Raw genomic sequence first — 21,451 nt, 5'->3', positions numbered from 1 at the left:
GTTTTTTTTTTCCCACATAACAGCTATTAGTGCAATAAATGGTATTAGTGCTCCCTGCACAGCTCATCTCACTAGCTCTTCTAAAAGAGTAGAGAAAGCCTATTGATCTACTTTTCTGCTCAAGGTGTCTCAAAATTGAATGCTGAAACACAGTTCTCTACCTCCTTAATTGTAAGCTGACAACTGAGCACCCAAATTTATGGGACGTTCATGACTCTCAGCTTCCTATTTGTAAAACAGTAGTAATACCAGCCCTTTTCATTGTGAGAGTTTTCTGAAGATAAATTAATTAATGTTTGTTAAGCATTCAGATATTTATAGCAATAAGTGCCATAGAAAAGCTCATGAGGAAATTAACAATTCTGTCTTCACAGCAGGGTTTCAATAGTGTGCAGTAAATAAGGCCTAGGGCTACACATTGAAAAATTAGGAGAAAACAAAATATTGAATAACTGCTCATTAACTCAGCATCGTCCATCCTGTTCACTGAGACAGGGATCCTGTGGAAAAACCCATGTATGATACTGAAATTAAAAGACTACGCTATCATGCAAACATATAAGGAGGCTGAACTTAGACTGAATCAGCTATCTTAATTCTGACATTTCTTAACTCCTGAATATTTTACTTTCCAGCCTTAATGCGGCTTCTCGAGCTGTTGCATGTCTTTGCAGTCTCCCCTTATGAGAAAAGACTTACAGGAATGCATTGTGCAAGGAGATACAGAGGCTGAATGAATGCCAGTATCATAAAAGAAAACAAGGTTATTATTATTATAACAATAATAATGATAATACTAAAAATAAATTATCAAAAGAGAACTTCAGCAAAATTTTACTCCAGTCTTGTAAAAGGCAAGAAAATAGTAGTGAATCAGTCTACATCTCACAGCAATAATATGCAACCAATGGGAACTTCCAGAGGAAATGGGGTCAAAGAGAGTACTTACTCATTTAAACAAGATTTGGTTATCAACATGCAAAAATGCAGCCTTCCATGCAGTTTCTCTGCCTCAACATTTGGATGTGAAAGCTGGAGATCAAGTGCCTTTAAAAATACTAGGTGTTAAAAGTCAAGTTGGTTTTAAACAAACACTGAGAGTATTTAGAGCTTAACAATTCCTTATCTGCAAAGTTACATGGAAAAGGAGAGTGGAATATTAAGGGTATGTTAAGAGTGGAGCAGGAACAGCTGCCTTGGCAAGCATGCCTCTGGGCAGCAGGAGGAGGACTGCACAAAATGGGCTGTCTGGAAGTATCGCTCCACAGTCTCTCTCAGAGAGAGGGAAATTTGTGCGGATGTGCAACAGCAAAAATACCTGTCTGCCAAAGAGAGATCACTGAGCCTTAGCTGTGATCATAGCAGCATCTAATGTAGCAATGGTTTTATATGGGACATCATCACTGTTAAAATATTTTTTTATATAGTCCAAAATAAATTAAGAAATATAATTGCAAAACTAATGTATATTCATCTGTTGGGAAAGTCCTATATGATTTTGTCATATATTTAATCCCATAATGAGTTATTTGTTCAAAAAAGAAAATAAGTAGTTTAGGAAAAAAACCAAACCACCCTAAACTCAAGATTTAAGTCAAGAAACATCCATCAAAACGTTAGTTGTGGAGTTGCATAGAAATATTAAGTAGGAACACAGCAGCTCTTATTAAAAGAAAACAAACCCTAAAAATAAAGTTTGTAGTAAAAAATCAATAGATACGAAAAGAAGGGGCAATGGGAAACCAGCATTTTTCATTTCTTTTCATGCCACTTAGCATCTATGTTCATTAATTAAGATTTTGCATTTTTAGGCTATGTTTTCCTTCCACAAAACAAAAGGAAAATGGTGGGGGAACCAAAACATACTTTACATGACTGTAAAATGTTAGGTTTTGCCAGAACCACTTGCTTATTCTTTGAAGGGTGGCTATCTGGCTTGAATATATAAACCTGAGGGGAAAAACCTCAAGGATATTTTAAAACCATGCAGCACCAGAAACATTTTAACACTTGCCTGTTGTGGAAGTTTTTGCAATGAAAAATTTCTCCAGAGAGATCATTTGCAATATTTATTTAAGGCTTTTCTAATTCCTCCTCAAAGGAGAAATAAAATAATCCCATTGACTTCAGAGGAAGCAAATGGATTGCTAATGACTGTAACGAAGACTGAAATATTAACACTTTTGCCAGGTATTGTTCTTCTTTTATACTACCTCTCCAGAATTATACTAATTAAATACTTAATAAAACGCCTTTTGATTGATTAACGTATTTGCTCACGTTCCTCATTTGAACAGTAGCTCTTCAAAGTACTTGGGTATTACATGCAAGATCCCAAGCACCTGATTCAGCAGTCAGGTTGCATTGTGCTGAGCCATGCAATTCCATGCATACTAACAGTCTCACACTCGCTGTATGAGCACCGAGTTATGTTGTCCTTACCTTTTCAGGATGTTTTTTGTGGTCATATGTACTTTTTGTGGTGTGGCAGATAACATTTTTCTTACCAGCCTTTAGCCGGGCTTTGAAACTCAAGGGGGAAATCCCAGATGGCCTGAAGCCAAGCGGAATTTTTGCATTGCCTGCAGCCTGCCTGTGATTTAATTTGTCTTGAATGCTTTTTGCTTCAGACTACGTAGCTTTTAGCACCACCAGACACTTGTTCACAACCACCAGACCTCCATGAAAGATAATACAGCAAAAAAAGATGTTAAAAATTTGTTTGACCAGGCTGCAATCTTAACTGCTGTGACTGTCCGGTTTTTTATCTGTACTCGCACTGGTTTGTGAGGTCAGCTCCGTGCTTCGCAAAGCTGCACTTGGAAACATTTGTCATCGGCAGGAGAGACTGATAAGCGAGATATTTACAGCCACAGCCGCTTCCAGCACACCATTGTCTTGGGCTGGTGGTAAACCAGCAGCAGTGGCAAATAAATGCTGTTAACAGTACAGCGTGCAAAGGGAAAACTTGACTTGGGTCGCATTAAAACACATGCATGCGCATCCACGCGAACACACGCAGCCTGCTCAGTGCTCAGAAAATGGACAGACTGAGTAGCATCTGTGCTGGGGGGGGAGATATGGAACAAATAAGTAATTGCTGTTTTTACTAAGTAAAGCAGAAAATTACAGTATATCAACAGCCAAGAGTGTTTGTTGCCTGGGAAGAACCATTTGTGTTCCAGTTTGGGCTTTTTTACTCATTTGAAGTCTGCGCCTCAAAGCACATTAAAAGCATTTTAATTAATATATTAATATACAATTAATCCTTGTATAGATTTAAAGTTTATGTCCTTGTATAGGTTTAAAGTCTATAAATATAATTGGGGTGGGGGTGGGGCAAGGAAGAAAGCAAAGTAAATAAATCCAAGCAAAAATTATGTATTTTTAATAGTGAAATCTGGAGGAAGGTGCAGCTCTAAACTAACACCTTAGGAAACATATAATTCTTATCAGAAAGCGCATATTGTATTAAAAATCTGTCTTGTATCAGAGAACTGCATGGCTATATGTATGTTTTCTTAGCTACATTCAACTCTCTTCATCAGAATAACACTCTTTGGGGACAGTGTTTCAGGGTTGACAAGAACATTAAACCATATTATAATTATCTTTTCAATGAAAACATGGCTTTGTAGTGGAGGCAACGCATGGTTCTCAAGGTGAGTGTTATTAGGCTGTATGTGCTTTCTTGGAAGGAGATTCATGGAAAGAAAAAAGCTTTATATTTTACTGCAAGGAAAAAGATACAGAGTACATGTCATGCATAGCAAAAGGGATTTTACAAAGAAGGCACTAAGTTGAGTGCCTCACTTATCTTCAAGATTGCTTCTACACAGTAAGTGTGAGGATCGGTTTAACGCAAGCTACAATATAGATATAACACAGCATACAATTCTCTGTGACCATTCATATAGATAACTGCAAAAAAATTGTCCGTAAAGTAAGGTAAATATAAAGCAATTGCCTCCTATGCCATAAATGGGTTCTGCCTCATCCTTTCAGAGGCAGAACAGCACACATTCTTATTGCTGTTCAGATAATAAAATCTGTTATTCTTAATGTGAATTAAAGGATTTTCTAACCCATTTTCCACAATCAAAGTACTGTTTTCTCAAATCTGGCAATTAGAAAGTATCAGTTCTGAAACAGCGAGCAAAGTTAGAAACTGCACCAAGAAGATCCTAACATATTCATAAATGACTTTATTTAATACGCATATGTGTACACGTACTATACACACGTACACATTTTCTTTATTTGGATTTTTTTAAAAAAGACTACTACAGATTTTTAATACTTTTGCAAAGGCCTGAATTATTTTAAAACAGGAATTTTCTTCTTGTTTGCAAAAATAAGGTTGCAATTTTGGTTTTTTTAGCATGTTGACAAATGGATAGATTTAAATCCCTTAAAACAGGATGTACTAGAGGAAAGAAACAGATTATGTTAACCAACAGTTACACAGTGAACACGGCAAATACTGACAGTATTATGAAAATCATGTGTACAATATGCTAATGGAGAATCGTAAAGCTGTGGCATTTCAGTCGTGCACATGTAAGTTCAGGCACGCACAAGCACAAAAGACAACAGCCCCACTAAACAGCTCCCCAAAATACACCCAATTGGCCTAATACTAGACACAACAGCTTGACATTCTTGGGGGGGGGGGGGGGGGGGGGAGTCAGAAACTCACTAAATCTTGGTTTTAAAAGCATGCTACGTATCCAGAGAGAGAGCATTCTGAACAGTCAATTACTTTCACATTTTGTCCCAGGACTTTAAAAGTTAAAGGCATAGTTCTGCCAATTGTGAGATGCCCCATCCAGCACAGACCACCCACAACTACTGATTTTCCATCTGGTGAACAAAACAGACATCTCCCTAATTATTTTTAAAAAGGTTTTTTTTCCTAACATACTTCCTTTATTTGTCTGTGACCTGGAACTTAATGGAAAACCTGGTAGATGCCAACCTCATTTCTTGTAATGAAGCATCTTATTTTCCCTATTTTAAGCATGCGTATTTAAAGGCTGTTTAATAGAAAGTTATTACCTAAGCCGATCATTGATAGGCCCTAAATTACTAAATAGCTTGAAATAAGAACAACTTTATATCAAACCCTAAATGTTCTACTTAAATATTAACCATTAAAAGTTCTTCCCTTAAACTAGTATATTAAAACAGAAAGCAATGAGGTTTACAGTCTCGTATGCTGGGTTCCCATATTGCCAGTGTCAAAATTTATGCCTTTTTTCAGCAATATGGTTGCCATTGCCAGCACCACGCTTATAAATGCCAACTGTAATTAAAATCTGGCACCTTATACAAGCATTAAACACGCTTAAAGATTAAAAAAAAGGGATTATTTTAAAATACTCCTTGCAGCGTATGCAGGCTAAAAAAAAAAAGTTCTCCTTCTGCCAGTTTTAGAAACATCACAGAAAAAAAAAAAAGGTCCAAGGTGTCCTGAAAATCAGTCTGGAAAAACCTATATACTGTGCTAATCTTTCACGTGGATGCACGCAAGGGAGGGATGACAAAACCTGGATTTTTATTTGAAAAGGACTACAAAGAAATAGCATATTTAAAAATCTGGACCCCAGGCAGGCACACAGGGCAGGTAACACACAGCCTTTATCCCTTATCTCAACATCCTTTACACTGACTGTTATAGTTCAACAAACATATAGAGCCTCATTGCTGTCACGGTGGACGCCCAAGCCAGGGCCACAGAACCCAGAGCCCAATGAGGGAGACAGCAGATCACACAGAGAGGAACAGAGGCTGTTCATGTTAATAGTTTTGGGGAGGTGGATGCCATCCTCTAGGGTTTCCATCAGTTACGCACCCCTCATTGCTACATCCCCATGCCTCTGGCACTGGGCAGGAGGCTGGGTGGCCAGTTAAGAAAATCCTCTTCTGGGCTCATCAAGGAAAGAAGTGATTAGCAGGAGGCTCAGGACGTATAGACAAACCACACAGGGCTGCCTTGGGAATTAACCCTGGGAAAAGGCGGAGCTGGGGAAACAGGCCATCATACCCAGCAAAATTTCCAGCCATAAACTCCTTTTCTACTTACTAGTAGGCTACTTCTGAGTTACACAGCTGGCTTATGGACCACCTGACAATGAGGAACCCATGTACAAGAGAGGTTAAAACCTAAAGAAGCTACGCAGCAAGATCAAGCCAGGCACATTGCAGCAGGTGTTCAGACAGCACAGCACTGGAGCACCCAGAGATGTGCTTCTTGATCTGGCAGCACTGCACCAAGCGCTTGTCTATTGCCCCAGTCGTTCATCCCAGCTAGGAGGTGAGGAAGAGCCAGCCAGCCACGCTGTCAAGTAAGCTACTGGAGAATGACCACCTCTCGGAAGCTCAGCACTGTTCACAGACTCTGCTTGTGGGGGAACGGATCTAAAAAAACCAGGCAGCCTAACCACTGTCAAATCGATCTTTCAAATAGTCAGCAACAGAAAGCGCTGTTTTTTTCAAAGCAATCTGATGAAAAGTTAAGAATTAGCATTTATAGGGACAGCTTCTGATATGACCCGCAGTTGGAGAGGAACCATGACAGTGTCTGTCTCGAAGTCTGAGACTCCCAGGGCCAACAGCAGCAGGACTTGGCATCTTTGTAGCAAAGGCACAATGGCGGAGACGCTCTCCATCCTGCCCTCCGTATCTCGTTCTGGTGGTACCCAAAACAATGGGTTTTTTTCATGACCCTATCAGCAGAAGAGGTAATTAAATTTCCTTTTGTTTTCACATTGTCGGGTGCCCCATATACCAAATGTTTATGGACAGGACTGAAAATTTTATCCTCACATTTTCTTGACATCACATTCTTGGCTGAATTTCTGGATCCTTATGTCAAGTTTGCACTTAGTTTATGTTCCCTCATAGGTACCTCAGTTATTGATGACTTTCAGCAGGATGAAGTCTTTTAAGCCACTTATTTTAAAATAACAAGTTGAACCACCAAAAGGAAAACCTTGAGTTAAATAATGTTTGAATCTTGTTTTCCCATTTAAACATTTTAGTTATTTTCTTGGAAAAAGGTTAATTCTCAGTTTGTAACCACTAAAGTATGTTGCTTTGTAACTAAATATAGCTTTTACACTAAATTTGGCACTTCTTATTGCTAGCCAGAAGGACAGAGTAGCTCCACTGATATATATTTAAGCTTTTCTATATCTCATTATACATTTTTTCAGATTAATTTTACTGTTTTTGTTAGGAAATCACGTATGGCACAATCCTTATTGACTAGCTAATTCCTTTGTGTTTACTTATGATTTACATTTCTTTGGATGGAAACTGGAATGCAACTTAAAATGTAGCAAGACAGTTTATCAGTTGCACAGCACAGTCTTAAAGAGGCTAGATTTCTAAAGAAAATTGTTTTGATTTAAAAATTGATCTATTAAAATAACTCTGTCTTAGCTAGAATTAGCACCAATCTTGTATTTGGTCATAATATCCTTCAATATTGTAGTATTAGCAAATCTAATCCTCTCATAATTAGCTTTTATTCACAGATTGGTAGAGAAGAACAAGCTTTTCTGCTTCTTTCAACTCCCAATTGGTCAAGTTTGAATAAATTAGTCATTTAACTGAGCTAATTGAATATATTGAAGAAAATATTCTCTTGGTACTTGGAGAAGAGACTACTGATCTCAAAAGCCAATTCAGTACTTCAAACACTTTGGGTCTCCAGAGTTTAGGCAGTAACTTTCATCAGTTGAATGGTCTGACCCACAACCTGGAAGCATTGTTTCTATTTGGTTTGTTATTTTTAATGATTTAGGCAGATAAAATTATGCCAAAGCCCAAGCTTACTGTTAATAGATGTATTTTTAGGGAGAAATACACTCAGCATAGATTTTGAAAACTTTGTTATTTATTTCTGAGCACTAAGTTTCTACTATTTCATTGACTCAGCGTTCAGCTTTTTGCTTATCGTTTAGTTCCGGTTTGTTGTTTTGGTTTTTTTTCAGTGGAGGGATGTGCCAGCATTACCATTACTAGCGGCAGAAAGCAGCAAGACCTACATCTCACACATGTTATATAAAAATGCCAGAAAATAAATATTTTTATCAGCTTTAGAACAGGCTTAAAGTGGTCTGAAAAAGAAACTGGAAGTGTATAAAGTGTTAAAAATATTCAATGTCTTTCCCTTCTGAACTAAATCCCTTCATGGTTGCAGAGTGAAGGCATCCTGCAGCCATCCCTCTCCACACAGCAGACCCTGTCATGCATTGCAACAGATGAATCAAGGAGGAGGTGAATATTTCAAGTCTCTGAAGTGAAGGCCTCCAAACACCTTTGAGGTCTACAGTACCAGAAAGGTCCAAACTATTGCTGGTTTCCTCCAACAAGTTTACATTTGGTTCAAAACTATTTAATTTTGCCATGACGTGACCATTGCATAGTGAATATGTGATTTCATACACTCAAGATTACAATAACAAACTTAAACCATCATGTCTTCGTTTTTCCTTTTTTAGCTTCTGCCCTTCGTTGGTAGCGTTTCAAGGTTAATAGATCATTTTCCAGACAAAAGTGGTCTAAGAAGCTGATAAAAAACCCCCCACAGCTACCCAGAGAAATGCAGCCCTTCAGTAGCGTATCCATTTTCTGGTTTACCTTGTTCAGGAACATTGGTGCAGAGCTCCTCTTAGATGATGATACTGACCTTAAAGAGAAAGTTAACTTAACTGAACTCCATATCATTTCAGATATACTCAAAGAAAATCTATATTGACTGCATAAAGACAACATTGGTCTTTAATTTTATTTTAGAAGTTAAAAATCTAGAAATGCCAAGTCAGCTTTCTCACTCTGAATGTGCCTTTGTGCAAGCACTGGGGTTTCCTTTTTTTTTTTCTTCCCTAGTGTATAAAATAGGGTTTTATCTGTTCCAAATTACCACATTTAGACAAGCTTTTCCCTATTTTAAAACTCCATATTGGAATGAAAACATTAGGAAATGTCACACCACTTTTGGTAAGAAATTTTCACTTCTATCCAACATTTCTCTGAGTACAGATGAAAATGAAGTGGAGCAGGAGCTTCGGGCTTGAGAATGCTCATGTGGGTAGGAAAGAGCACTGCTCAGGCAGTATTTGTCAGAAAAGTTTGTGAGTGGAAAGGAACCCCTTCGATTTTTAGCGTTAGAAAGCTCTATAGCATCAAAAGCTCCAGCACTAGGGTTTTATACCTTCAGACAGAAGCGATCCAATGCCACCAAACTTCTAGACAGCTGAAGAGTTTATGTGGGCCCAGCTTAGCTGGGAACAAAGAAACTTTTCCTTTTAAAATGAGACTCTTCTTAGGTAGAGAAAGCAGGCAAAAGACCAATTCAACCTGCATCCCCTCTGTAGAGCAGCACAGCCTTCACCCCAAGATGGGCACTGTTTAGCACCCTTGTGCTTCATGTGCTGTGGAAGTATGGAAGTAACTAGTGCAAGCTGGTGAGCAGACAGCACACAAGTCAAACGTTCATCCATACTGAAAAATGCAGATGGTACTTAAGGCATGACAAAAGTAAAGAAACACATGGTGAGAGGACTCTCACACTGAAAGAGTACCACGGGTGAGAAAATGCAGTTAACCAACAACAAAAAGTGGGGGGATGGACCCCAGAAGAGCAGAGACCAAAATCCTGCAGCAACCTGCTGAAAGAAATGGGAGATTTCTGGCATCAGTCTGCCTTTTATGGAACAGTGGCTGACTCCACCAAACTCTGGCTGAGTGGCTTCCATACAGCACGTGAACGTACCTTGCACAAAAGCTCTGGTGGACTGATGGGTATATAAAAGCATATAAAAAAGGTTAAGAGAAGAGAAGTCCTGGGAGAGATGACTATCCCTCTGGAAGACAAGTTTTGATGATTGAACACCATTAACTTTCGGAACCTCATTCAAAAAACAACCACAGAAGATTCCTGCAAAGACAAACCTGCAATCCAAGGAAAGGACCAACTTAGAAGGAAACCCCAGAATTAGGCTTTCTGGTAGGTGTGATACTCGGACAGTTCAGGCTAAACTAGATACAACGTTCTTACTTCATCCCTGAGATAACCTCTCTTGCGGCAGGCCACCACTGGAGGTTACCCTATAGAAACACCAAAGTCATGCCGCGTAAGAAAATAAAACCTCTCATTAAAAATGTCATTACAGTTTTTCACTATTTATGGGTATTATGAGACAGCTATCTCAAGCAGTCAGTCAAAGAATGGCACAGAATTAACACATGCTTTTGGAAAATCACGTACTACCTCTTCTGCACTGAACTTCTGGTGAAGCACTGAAAAAGCTCTGCCATGTGAGTCTTGGGCAAACCTAGCACATCAAGTGGAGAGCACATCATCCAATGCTTGTTTAATACAATGTCTTTTCCTGTGAATTAAGCTAGAGTAAGATGATTTACTTCATGTTTTGAAATCTGGCTGGAGAAGAGAGGGACTCCAGAGCAGCAGTCCATGCTCAGAGCTCCCTGTTTCATCTCATTGTGGCAGGTAAGTAGCAACTGCAATTTTTTTATTATTCAACAGATGTTTGCTGGTTACAGTGAAATCACCAGAAAGGTAAAAACCTGAATGTGCTTAGAAATTAAACTGCATTCTCATGCTTGTGATTATTAATCATCTACTCTAGGTTGAGACAGGGCTATGTGGAAAAAAAATCTTAAATTTCCACTGTCACTGAAGCAGCTGTGCCACCAGCAGAGCATCGCAGGCTACAGAGGGAGTGCCCATCTGCAACCTTTTACAAGCCCCAAAAACTCACACTGTACATAAAGTTTTCAAAAACTGAAGATTAATTACATCTTTGCATGAAGCTTGTTTGAACTATATTCTACTGCTAATACCATTAAGCTCTTTTCATAAGGTTGCTACTGCTTTCTCAGCACAGCACACCAAGAACAACTAAGATCTGAATAAATCCTGTTTGTTATCTTCCATAATTTACCTGTTCATCTAAACCCATGTGTTCCTTCAGAGAAACGGCAACATGTTAGTTCCCCCCTGCCCAAGCGAAATAGAAACACTATGTATTATATTACATTATATCATAAACTTTAGTAACCAGTATCTCCCTTCAGGAAAAACTGCACGTGTTGCCCTCCACCTTTAAGAGGAACACATGGGTTCCAACTGGCTGTCATTAAATTTCAGGTTTTAAAACCTGCAAACATACGGTAGAAGTTACATTATGCACTGCTGCTAAATTCACTGTGTGTACTGCAGAAGGATGGTCTGAATCAACAGTGTTAATGGTTCAACATTTAAACAAAAAATAAACAGATAAATTAAAAAAAAAAGACAAAAAGGAGACATAGTTTTGAGATTGTATTTTCTACCTGCTGCATCTCATTCCTCCTCGTTTAACTACCTGTCCATACTAAGAACTTTGCAACCAGCCAAGAATTTAAGTGAATCATAACAGCGAGATAAATTTTGGGACACAAAGCAACAGGAGCCTTTTCTTTATGTTCCAAGTGGTTTTAAAGCTGCTGCGGGGCGAGGCAGGAGCAGGCAGCAAAGCGAGGGGGTGCAAAGGGAACTGGCCATTAACTTATCAATTCCAGGCCTTGGCTTTCTAATTGACAACCTCAGGGCTACTTTCATCACTTGTCGACTTCAAACCCACACTCAATTTTTCCTTTAGATAATGATGCAACTATAACATAACGGTGTTTCTGACATATTGCAGCATGTAGCAGTAGGAAGGTTTCCTCAGTACCTTAGTTTTAACAGGAAAGGAAAAAAACCAACTGTTAAATGGTTTTCACATCTATCAACTTCTCAAAAACAGGTTTTATACTTCCAGTATGCTTAAGTCAGTATTTGGTACTGGCCCAATCCAAAGCACCTTCAGTGCTTTAGTATTGCTACAGATTTAACAAAAAAATAAATGAATGTTTAATGCGATAAGCCTACAAAGCATGCATTCATATATAAAGCCTAAATTAACAAACCTTCCAGAGCTAGAAATACACTACAAATTAGAGAACTTAAATGATAAATACCACAAAAAAATGGCATTAAAAATATACTAATGACTAGAAATTGTATGTCCTTCACAAAGAAAATATAGAAGTAACAGGAATGCTGCCATGGACACATCCCTACAGAGAGCTAGAAAACCCTGACTCCCGTCCTCCTGCAGAAATCCAAGTGGTTGCTGAAGGCAGCCAGACCATTTGTGAACAGTAAGGTACTCAGGTAAGTATGTTTATCACATTTTGACCATAAAGGGGAAAAATTTTTTTTGTCAAGTAACAGCATGTCCACAGGCAACAAAGCACCTGGCTCTAACATAAACAGTCACATAACTGCCTTTTAATAGTGGATATAAAGGTTTGAGTCCTGCAGTCGACTCTGCAAAGGCCCTGGGGTCATACTAAACTCAGTGTAATGTTTGGGGCCCTGAGCACGTCAATCTAGGCAACAAAAGCAGCATCAGAAAATGCAATACCACTAATACACCCCTGAAGTGCGACTGCTTCTCTGGCTCCTATGTGATCGGCATACAGAGGGATGACAGTCCAGCTACCACACCATATAGCCCATTGCTGCCGAAATCGGTGTGCGTAAACACACAGGTATTGAACTAATACAGATTAATAAAACAAAGGCGCCACAGGCCAATCTGACATGCAGTCGGCTTTTGTCTTCAATGGAATTTAGGCTCTGCGGGTGCAAACTGGCACCCAAGTAACTTCAGTCACAGGCCATTAATGAGGCTGTGAATAGGTGGCTTAGGTTGGCTGGACTAGAAGAGTTAAGTGCCAGCCACTTAAAATTACAGATAGGGATGCCTCACTTCCAGGTAGCAATTGCTACGTTTTGGTCATAAACTTAAAAACGATTGCTCCAACTCCCATTTGAGGAGTAACAGGGGAGCATGTAAAGAAAGCCATACCAGCTCCAAGAACGAACACTGGACTGAACGTCTCCTTGGGCTGCCACTTTAGTGCTTTTCAGGCTTTCTAGGCCCATAAAGCTGCAGCATATTGTGAATTTAACAAATTACGTTGCCTCTTTAGAGCCATAACAGTTTTAGGAAGACTGGGTGTGCTGGCATATCACCCACTTTGTTGAAGACCTCTCTTCATTTCAAGTGTTGTGCATGCTGCTTACTCCTTCTCAAGCAGTAAGGAGGCAAGAGCAATCCAGACAAAATATCTGGCCCACATAAGGGACAAAGGTCACCAGTTGCAAAATATTATTAAAAAGTCAGGAGAAACTTATTTTATAGCCAAATGAGCGGCTCAGCAAAACTCTGGGCTATAGTAGGAAAGATGACAAGCCCAACAGCTGGGCAGTACAATTGATAAGGTTTTTACCAGGATCATTGCCCGGGATGTTTTCAGGTTTTTTTGGACAAAAGATATCAACACAAGAAGCGTGAAAACCCAGGTTATTACATTAATTATGAGAGGCAGGTGTTTTTCCATTTTTTTTTTTAAACCCAGTCCCCACCACCTTTGCAATTTTGCCACTCCAAGGCTGCAACCCACAGTACAAACCGGTTCCCTTTCAGGGTTTGGAGTACGGGTTTTACAAGCCTGTTTTGCCTTCCTGCAGGCACTTTGAGCTTATAAATGGCACCTTTCAGTGTCCTGAATTATGAAGGGCAGCTAGTCCTGAATTCTCCTGTCGCTTAATGATCTCACATAAAATGAGGTCCACAAAACTTTTATTACCGCTGCAGTTCAAATTCGCAGGTGAAGAACCACCAGGGAAAGGATGCGGACATCTTTTGCTCTCCTAATTTTCCAGGTGCAAGAAAGTTTCCCACTTGGGCTTGAACAATTAGTTAACTCTCAAAGCGAAGCCTGATCTAAATAAAAAGACTGCAGTATGTTACCCCTATAAGCACTGGGAAAATCCAAGGGGAAACCACTTGAGAGCAACACACACTAGCATCAAATTTAGGTTAAAAAATTTAGGTTAAAAACCCCTATCTAAGCATTTATTTATTGTCTTTTGTTTTCCACCTAATTTTATTTACTTACACCAAGTATATCTGAAACTCAAGAATTATGTGTAATATTTAATTAAAACATGAATTGGTTCCTCTGCTATTCCGGTAATAACATCCACTGTTTGGAAAACATACGGTACCTCAGCAGTCCAAACAAAAATTCTAAAGAAAGTCTTTCCAAAAAAATAAAGGATTTTGTTTGTTACAAATCACTTTTACATTTATATAAAGATTTAATGATTCATGGCATGCTAAATACAGTGCTAATGAGCTTCAGGTTGTGTTTTTCATTTTTGTTTGAATTTTTTTTCCCCCGCTAAAAACAATTACTAGAGGCCATTCAAATGCCACTGCATAAACCAGGAAACCTAGTAAAACTGTAGGTAAAATTGGCATTTTGTTTCAAGAGTGGCTCAGGAGTCCAATTCGCTTGTTGGCGAGCTACATATTTCAAATAGCACTTGTATTGCCTCCAAAAAGGGAGCAGAGTAAGATGCTTTCAAAAACCACACATTTACAGTGTTCATTAATGAAAAACAAAAATTAAAGAGCATAACCTCACCGTTTAATTCCTGCCTTCCAAGGATGAAGCATCTTAGCCTTTCTGCTTTCTTCTCTACTTTCCAGTGAAAGGTAGATAAATTAGCAGAAATACAAGCTCTTCATTCTCAGTACCTCTTCAGAGGATACACACGCCCATAGGAGCTTAAAAACCTTCCTGGGGAGCATTACTAATCTTGCTCCTAACAGCACAGAATTTTTAAAGCCTATTAAAACACTGTCTAGTCATAGCTGTGCAAGTCTTGCTTTTTTGTGACCTGGTTTCAAGAAACAGAAAAATAAAATCAGTGGAAATAATGCCCAATTGTCTTTCATTGTTCAGTTACACAGATCATCGCCCACCTCAACGACTAACTAGGTACCAAGCATTGTCCTTCTACAACAAACCTTGCCATCTACTGCATGGAATCATAGAATGGCTTGGGTTGGAGGGGACCTTTAAAGGTCATCTAGTCCAAGCCCCCTGTGATAAGCAGGGACATCTTCAACTAGATCAACTACAGCATGTGTTGATGCTTCAGTCTAATGGAAGTCCTACCTTGACCCTGCTTTGTCCAACCCCGCCGCCTCTGCCTCTGGGCCTAGGAATACTTTCAGAAACCTAAAAATAATTAAAACCGCCTTCTGCATAGGGTGTAGCACTCCTGCCTGGCTGCAGCAGAGCTGCTGGCCATTTACACCACTGCAAGTCAAGTCACCATCAATCCCTTGGACTTCAGTCTTCCAAGTAACATGTGTGTTACTGCAAAGGCTTTCAGATAACTTTTTAACTGAAAACATCCAGGATGTTGGGGGTTTTAATAAATCATCATAGTTATCGCCCAGCAGCTGATAAAACTGAAGTTAATTAATGTTGCCAGGAAATAGAAATATATCTGCAATGAACCAGTCTTGTTATGCCCATATTCAGCATTTCCCCTCCTTTCTTTGAAGAGCATTTCACCAACTTAAAACATAAAACCAAACACCCCCCACCCCCAACAGATCGAGTGAATGAAAGATATTCATGCTAACTAACCCCGCTCTCCAGTTCACTCCGCCTCAAAATCCCACTGACAATATCAAGGGTGGGGAATCAAACCCCTTTACTACAGAGTCTACAGCAGATAAAGCAGCAATTGTGGTTATACAGTATTGGAAGTGTAGCTACAACATAGCGTGACAGCTTGTTAGTGTTGAAAATATATAAGCTCTTTGTAATTGTGCCTTTGGAATGCCATCTGTCTTGAATTAACGTCCACCTGGGATCATGTTTCGATGACCAATATGGACAGATTACTGGAACTTTAAAACCTCGCTTTCTTTGTAATTGACATTTAAACTGTTTGAAGTTTCTCATTAAGTCCTTTTTTACAAATTAGGTGCAGATGTATAAAGCTAAATGTACAGTACTAAGGGAAATTAGGTCACCTGAAAGCTCAATAATAAAATGTATCAACTGTTTAAGTGCAATGAGTACATTAAAATTTAGAGATCGACTTTATGCCCCAAATTCTTCAGTTTCATCATTTCCCTTTCATCGCTGCAGAGCCCCTGATGCCAACCATTTTTAATTAAAACAGCAGAGAAGAAAGCAGGTTTGGCTGCTCAGCCCGTGACAACTGGTCAACCCCGGCCCACAAAGGGCTGGAGAAGGCCAGGCAGGCAGCCACAGCGATGCCTCTTTCACAGGGACAGGCAAATCCTATTTACACCAATGATACTACAAGATTTAAAGGGCACGGGGAGACTTGAGAGGTAAATATAGCACCAACATGAAAATAAGGGAAACATGGTGAAGGGGACTTGTTGAACACCCAGGGGCTCAGTAACCATGCAGCTGACCTCCAGACCCACTTGCAGTCAAAGTTCTGCAGACCTGCTGTGCTGCGCAGCCTCGCGGGACAGGAGAGGGAAGCGTGAAAAGGGCAGCGGCCAGAGAAACACCTCCATGCACAGCCCTGCTGACAAAATAAGGGTGAACAGACTATGCCCCCTTCCCAAACAAGAAGGCTCAGAGAGGCAAGAAAGGGGTCCAGGAGAGACCACCACCAGGAGCCCACCTGATGAGCAGAGGACAGAGAAAATACCACACTGGGGTTCATCAACAAAAACCCTACAAAGCTGTTAGCATCAAGGGGCTTTTACCTGCCAGAAAGACTCTTAAGAGACTTCAAGTACAGCAGCCTGGTCTCCCCAAAAGGCATGAAAACCCCAGAGACCCCACTCACCCAGACCTGAGTGGCCAAGAGATACTGCACAAGCATAGGAAGGCTCAATGCTGGAAGGCACCAAGCATCCCCCCAAGGGAACATATGCCCTCCTTCCCCACCCAGGGCCACAAAGCAGGGTTGGCATTGAGCCTCAGGATAGCGTCCTGCCACTGGTGGCATTTAAAGTCAACCTGATCAAGTAGGGTTGGTGGAAGGTTGGTAAACCCTCTCGCCTGGAGAAAGGTCTCCTGGGACAAATTAGGACACAACCTACATAAAATGCACAACGGCAAATCCTTTTGGCACCGCAGCCAGCATGTTGGTTCTTGAAACTATGCCAGGAGGCGTACCCTGGATCCCTGCTCCTAAGCATGAAGGTGCGATGGAAGAAGCGGTCTTCTCCTAAAAGCTGGTAAACAAGATGAATACACTGTCAACCAGTTCTTTTTTTGTGTGCTTAGACTACATTTTCTCCTCTTAAGCAGGCTGTCTTCAGTACTGCTATTTATTACAGTGAGTTTAAAAAGCTTTTCTGCTTACATCCCCTTACAACCCTATTCTGGTAAGCTACTAAAATTCTGTTTGCAAAAGAGCTGTAAACTTTCAGCTGGATATGTTTCTGCTGCTTCTGATAAACAGCCGAGCAACTTTTCTGTGAAAGTGGCTGTGCATCTGTTTGCAAAATGAACAGCAGGTCTCAACCGGTACCAGAACAGGACAGCAGGGGATTGTGGTTTCCTTGATCCACAGGCTCCTTCTCTGTGCTCATACACATCTTCAGTTCAAGGAGGAATTCAGAGAAAAATGCATATTTTTAAAAGAAAGAAAAATTAAACCAGCTGTATGTTAGCAAACTGCAACACCTGGGAGAGAACAAAACCTGACCAATATAATACAGCAAGGTAACAACGTTTTCCAGGAGGGGACAGCCCAATTCATTTGCAAAGGGGAACGAGACAGAGGAGTAATACATTTGCCACTTGTACCAAATGGAAAAGACTTCTAAGGAAAATGCATTTGTACCCATTCCGTTTTGCTCACACATTTTATGAACACCGGCTTTCATTTGGCAAATGGGTCCACTAAGAGGACTGGGCAGGACTCTCCAGAACCGTGTCAGCTTTAAGCAGACTAGTTGGGGTGCCAGTGGTGATTAGCTGAACATGCTCAGCTTTGCACCCTGCTTCTCATTAGCATTAATTAGCCAGCATCATACCTCTGCTGCTGCCAGGATGAGAACTGGCTCAGGCAGTAGTTTCACAGTCCTTAATGCCGAGTATGGAGTTGCCAGAGTGCACAACGGGGAGCTTATGTCAGCCCTGTGTATTTCTGCCAAGGGCAGAGGAAAGTGGAGACCCAGTTCAGCAGAAGGCTGGAGCAGCACGGACAGGTAATACCTCTTTTGGCATAAGACCTCCCAATGTAACTTTAACCTGCACAAAAACATGCTTCACTTGACCTAGCAGCGATGGCTGACAAAAAAGCCCCATCCTACATGCTCCCTCATGTGTGGCCCAGTGACAGTGGTTGCAAGGTAAACTGAGGCTCCATCAGGCCCACCCCCAAAAGAAAATACGGCAATACCAGAGACTTGATTAGCAATGTTCAAGGTGTCCCCTCCCTCCCTAACGTGAGCTGCTATCAGGTTGTCACCTTGCCAGCAACATGACATCATCAGTTTAAGTGAACCAAAGTGACTTTGTAGAAAAGCACATTCTGCAGATACGGCACGACAGTTCTGCCAGATAAAGTGGTTTTATCACTAGAAAGTCACACTTTCAAATAAATTTCACCCCGAGGCCATAACCTCAAAAGACACACTTAAAAATGTGTAGAACATAAAATGAGTGATTTTTTTGATAAGAGGTTCAGAAAAGAAATCCCTCACAGACTTAACACTTTATTGATATTCTTGGTTATAGCTCTACACACACCGAGCAGGATCAGCTACGGCAAGGACCACGATTCATGTCTTTCCATCTAAACGTTGCAACAAAGAATAAAACTATTTCACAACTAACAAAGGGGAACCCTTTAATTTGCTGGAACAATTTCAGCTCCCATTGCATTAGCACCCTCCAGTGTCCAATCCATGAAAAACAACATGATCACTGATGCGCAAAGTAGATACAAACTTGGGAGTGTGAAGCGCAAGACAGAACAGCGGCGGATTCCTGGCAGTTGAGATGAGAGAAGATGCTCCAAACACCAGAAATTTTAGTTGGCATAGGCACAGTCCCTGAAAAAGGTCTGACACGGGGTTATTACTCTTCTTGGGCTCCTTTGGTCGTTGCAGGCATGCTGGTGTATCTGCACCTTTGGCATGACACACTCTCCGTGCCCACACAGTATATTCCATACACTGCAGCGCTCCACCAAGATGAGAGTTTAACGAAGCCACTTTTGAGTGATTTAGTACAGGCATGTGGAATAAGCTACTTAAATAAATACACCTAAAAAAACCTTGTAAAGGGGTGAAGCCAACATGCACTCGGCTAGCTGAGAGCAAACAGGTGATCACGCTTATGTGTGCTCTTACAGTGTAATCACCAAGCAATGCAAGAATGCTTCACAAAGATCTGTCAGCAAGAGTTTTCATAGTCAATTATTTACTGCAGCATTGTCTTTAAAAGCACATTTGAAGCTCTTGACAACAAGAACAGAAAGAAATGCCGCATTTGTTATTAAAAAACAGCTGGAAGGAGTCTTTTTAAAACTTCTTCCAACAAGACAATCTTTTGCAGACAGGGAAAGCCCAAAAGGCTCTGGAACATCACAAGTAAGCAAAACCAGCTCCGTGTTCCACAGGTTTTGCCTGCCTGCCAATGATGCAAACACTCCATCCACATTCTCATGGAAGCATTGCACAGTGGCTTCACAGGGGCAGCAACATCCATGTGAACAGGGGATGGTGGCAGCTGGAGAGGCAGCTGTGCTGCATTGGAGGTACCTGCGGTAATTACGGTCCCAGCCTGACAGCATGGCAACCAGTGCTGTGGGACCCAAGCATCAGGGTCCAGACCCAGCAGCACCTGCCAACTCCTGCTAAAAAGCAGGGAGCTGCTAATTAAATCCAACCAACAAATTTGGCAATTGATGCACGTGAAGTCATCCCTGTATTTTCTCTCCCCGCTCCAGACAGCTCCATGGCTGCCCAGCTCAAAGGTGAGACAGGACTCCTCATGCCTCATCCTGCTTTGGTCTCCGACCTCTTGGATGCCCCAGATTCCGTGGTCTCCACCTGCCCGGTGGCCTCTCTGGCTCCACAGCAGCACCCCCCGCCCCCCGCGGCCCCTGGCGGGGAAGCGCCCGCTGAGCTCGGCCCACACAGCCCTGCCGCGGCCGCGGGGCCCCGGACCACAAGGGCCTCCCCACGCCCGGGACGGGGGCCGCTGACGCCCCGCTGTGCCCAGCTCCACCTCGGGTGGTTTCTCAGCACGGTATTCTCTGAAGAGGGGCGCCCCGCTGCGGGCCCGGCCCCCCCGGGTTTCACGCCACGGGCGGTGGGCGCAGCGGCCGCGTGGGCCGCCAGGCCGGGGCCGGGCCGGGGGCGCCCAGCGCGCTGCCCCGTCGGGGCTGTGCCGGGGCCGGCAGCCGGGCAGCGCTGCGTGACTGGAAGAAACTTCATTTCTGCTCCCACGTTCCCCGTGCCCGAGCGCGGCCCGTGACCGGTGCCCCGCGCCGCAGGCACAGACAGGGCAGGCGGCTGCCCGAGGGCGGGAGAGAAAGGCCGCCGTTCCCCCGGCTGCTGCGCGGCTGAGGCGGGCAAAGGAGCGGCAGAGCCAGGGAACCACCGCTCCTCCCCTGCAGGCGCCCCAGCCCCGGCCGGCCCCCGCGGGCAGCCCCGGGGCTCGCCGCCCGCCGGGCCCACACCAGCTCTGCCACGACGCGGCGCCGCGGCCCCAGCAGCTCCGGCTGCGGGGCTGCCCGGCCCCCCCGCCCCGGCCTGCGCCGGGGACCCGCCGCCCGGCCCCTACCGCCCCGGCCGGGGGGAGCACGGGAGACCCCCCGAGCGCGGCTCCCAGCAGGGCGGGAGGGGCGGTGCCGGGGGTCCGCTGATCCCGCCCCCCGCGCCCGCCGCTCGCGTCACTCACAGTCTCCGCCTCCACAGGCGCAGCCCAGCCCGCCAGCAGACCCACGCCGCCGCCGCCGCCATCATCCCCGTCTCGGCCCCGCCCCGTCCCGCCCCATTGGCTGGGGCTGCGGCACCCCCCACCGCGGCGCCACTCCTTCCCGCGGAGCTGATTGGTAGGAAGGGGGAGGAGGCGTGCCCCGCGTCACGCCCCCCACGTGCCGGGGCCGGCCGGGCGCCGCGGGGCGGGAGAGGAGCTGCACGTCACCACGGGGGCGGGGCGTGCCTCGCGTTACCGGCCGCCGCCGGTTGTCGGGCCTCAGTCGCTGCTGGCGGCCGACCCGGGCCTGCGGGCTGCCCCCGCGGCTCAGGGTGGCGGCTCCCTGCCCCCTCTCCCCGCTGCTCCAGGGCAGGCCGCCGCCCTCGGGCAGGCCGCGCTCCCGCCCCCCGCCAGGCCCCTGGAGCCAGAGAGCCGGAGGGGGAGACGGGCTCGCACCTGCCTCGGCCGCCTGAAGCCCGCCCGGGGTGGTGTGTGTGAGAGGGGTGTGAGCGGGTGAGCGGCACCGCTGCCCGGCACTCCCGCCAGCGCCCTCCGTTCTCCTTCCCGGGCAGCGGTGGCTGTGCAGGAA

At 43.3% G+C, this 21,451-nt stretch overlaps 1 protein-coding gene across 3 annotated transcripts in view; it reads right to left on the bottom strand.

Moving 5' to 3' along the window:
* The window catches only part of CLYBL (citramalyl-CoA lyase), a 174,533-nt gene extending 153,618 nt beyond the window's left edge, over nucleotides 1-20,915 (bottom strand). For all 3 annotated transcript variants that reach the window (XM_055702708.1, XM_055702709.1, XM_055702710.1), the window contains exon 1: nucleotides 20,845-20,915. In XM_055702708.1, coding sequence (XP_055558683.1) covers nucleotides 20,845-20,909 — 65 coding nt within the window. In that variant the 5' untranslated portion in view covers nucleotides 20,910-20,915. The remainder of the gene's footprint in view (nucleotides 1-20,844) is intronic.
* Between the last annotated feature and the right edge of the window lie 536 nt (nucleotides 20,916-21,451).

Source organism: Falco cherrug, chromosome 2 (assembly GCF_023634085.1).
Source record: "Falco cherrug isolate bFalChe1 chromosome 2, bFalChe1.pri, whole genome shotgun sequence".
Classification (NCBI taxonomy): domain Eukaryota; kingdom Metazoa; phylum Chordata; class Aves; order Falconiformes; family Falconidae; genus Falco; species Falco cherrug.
Note: the sequence above shows the minus strand (reverse complement) of the source record. Positions and strands in the feature narration are given on the sequence as shown.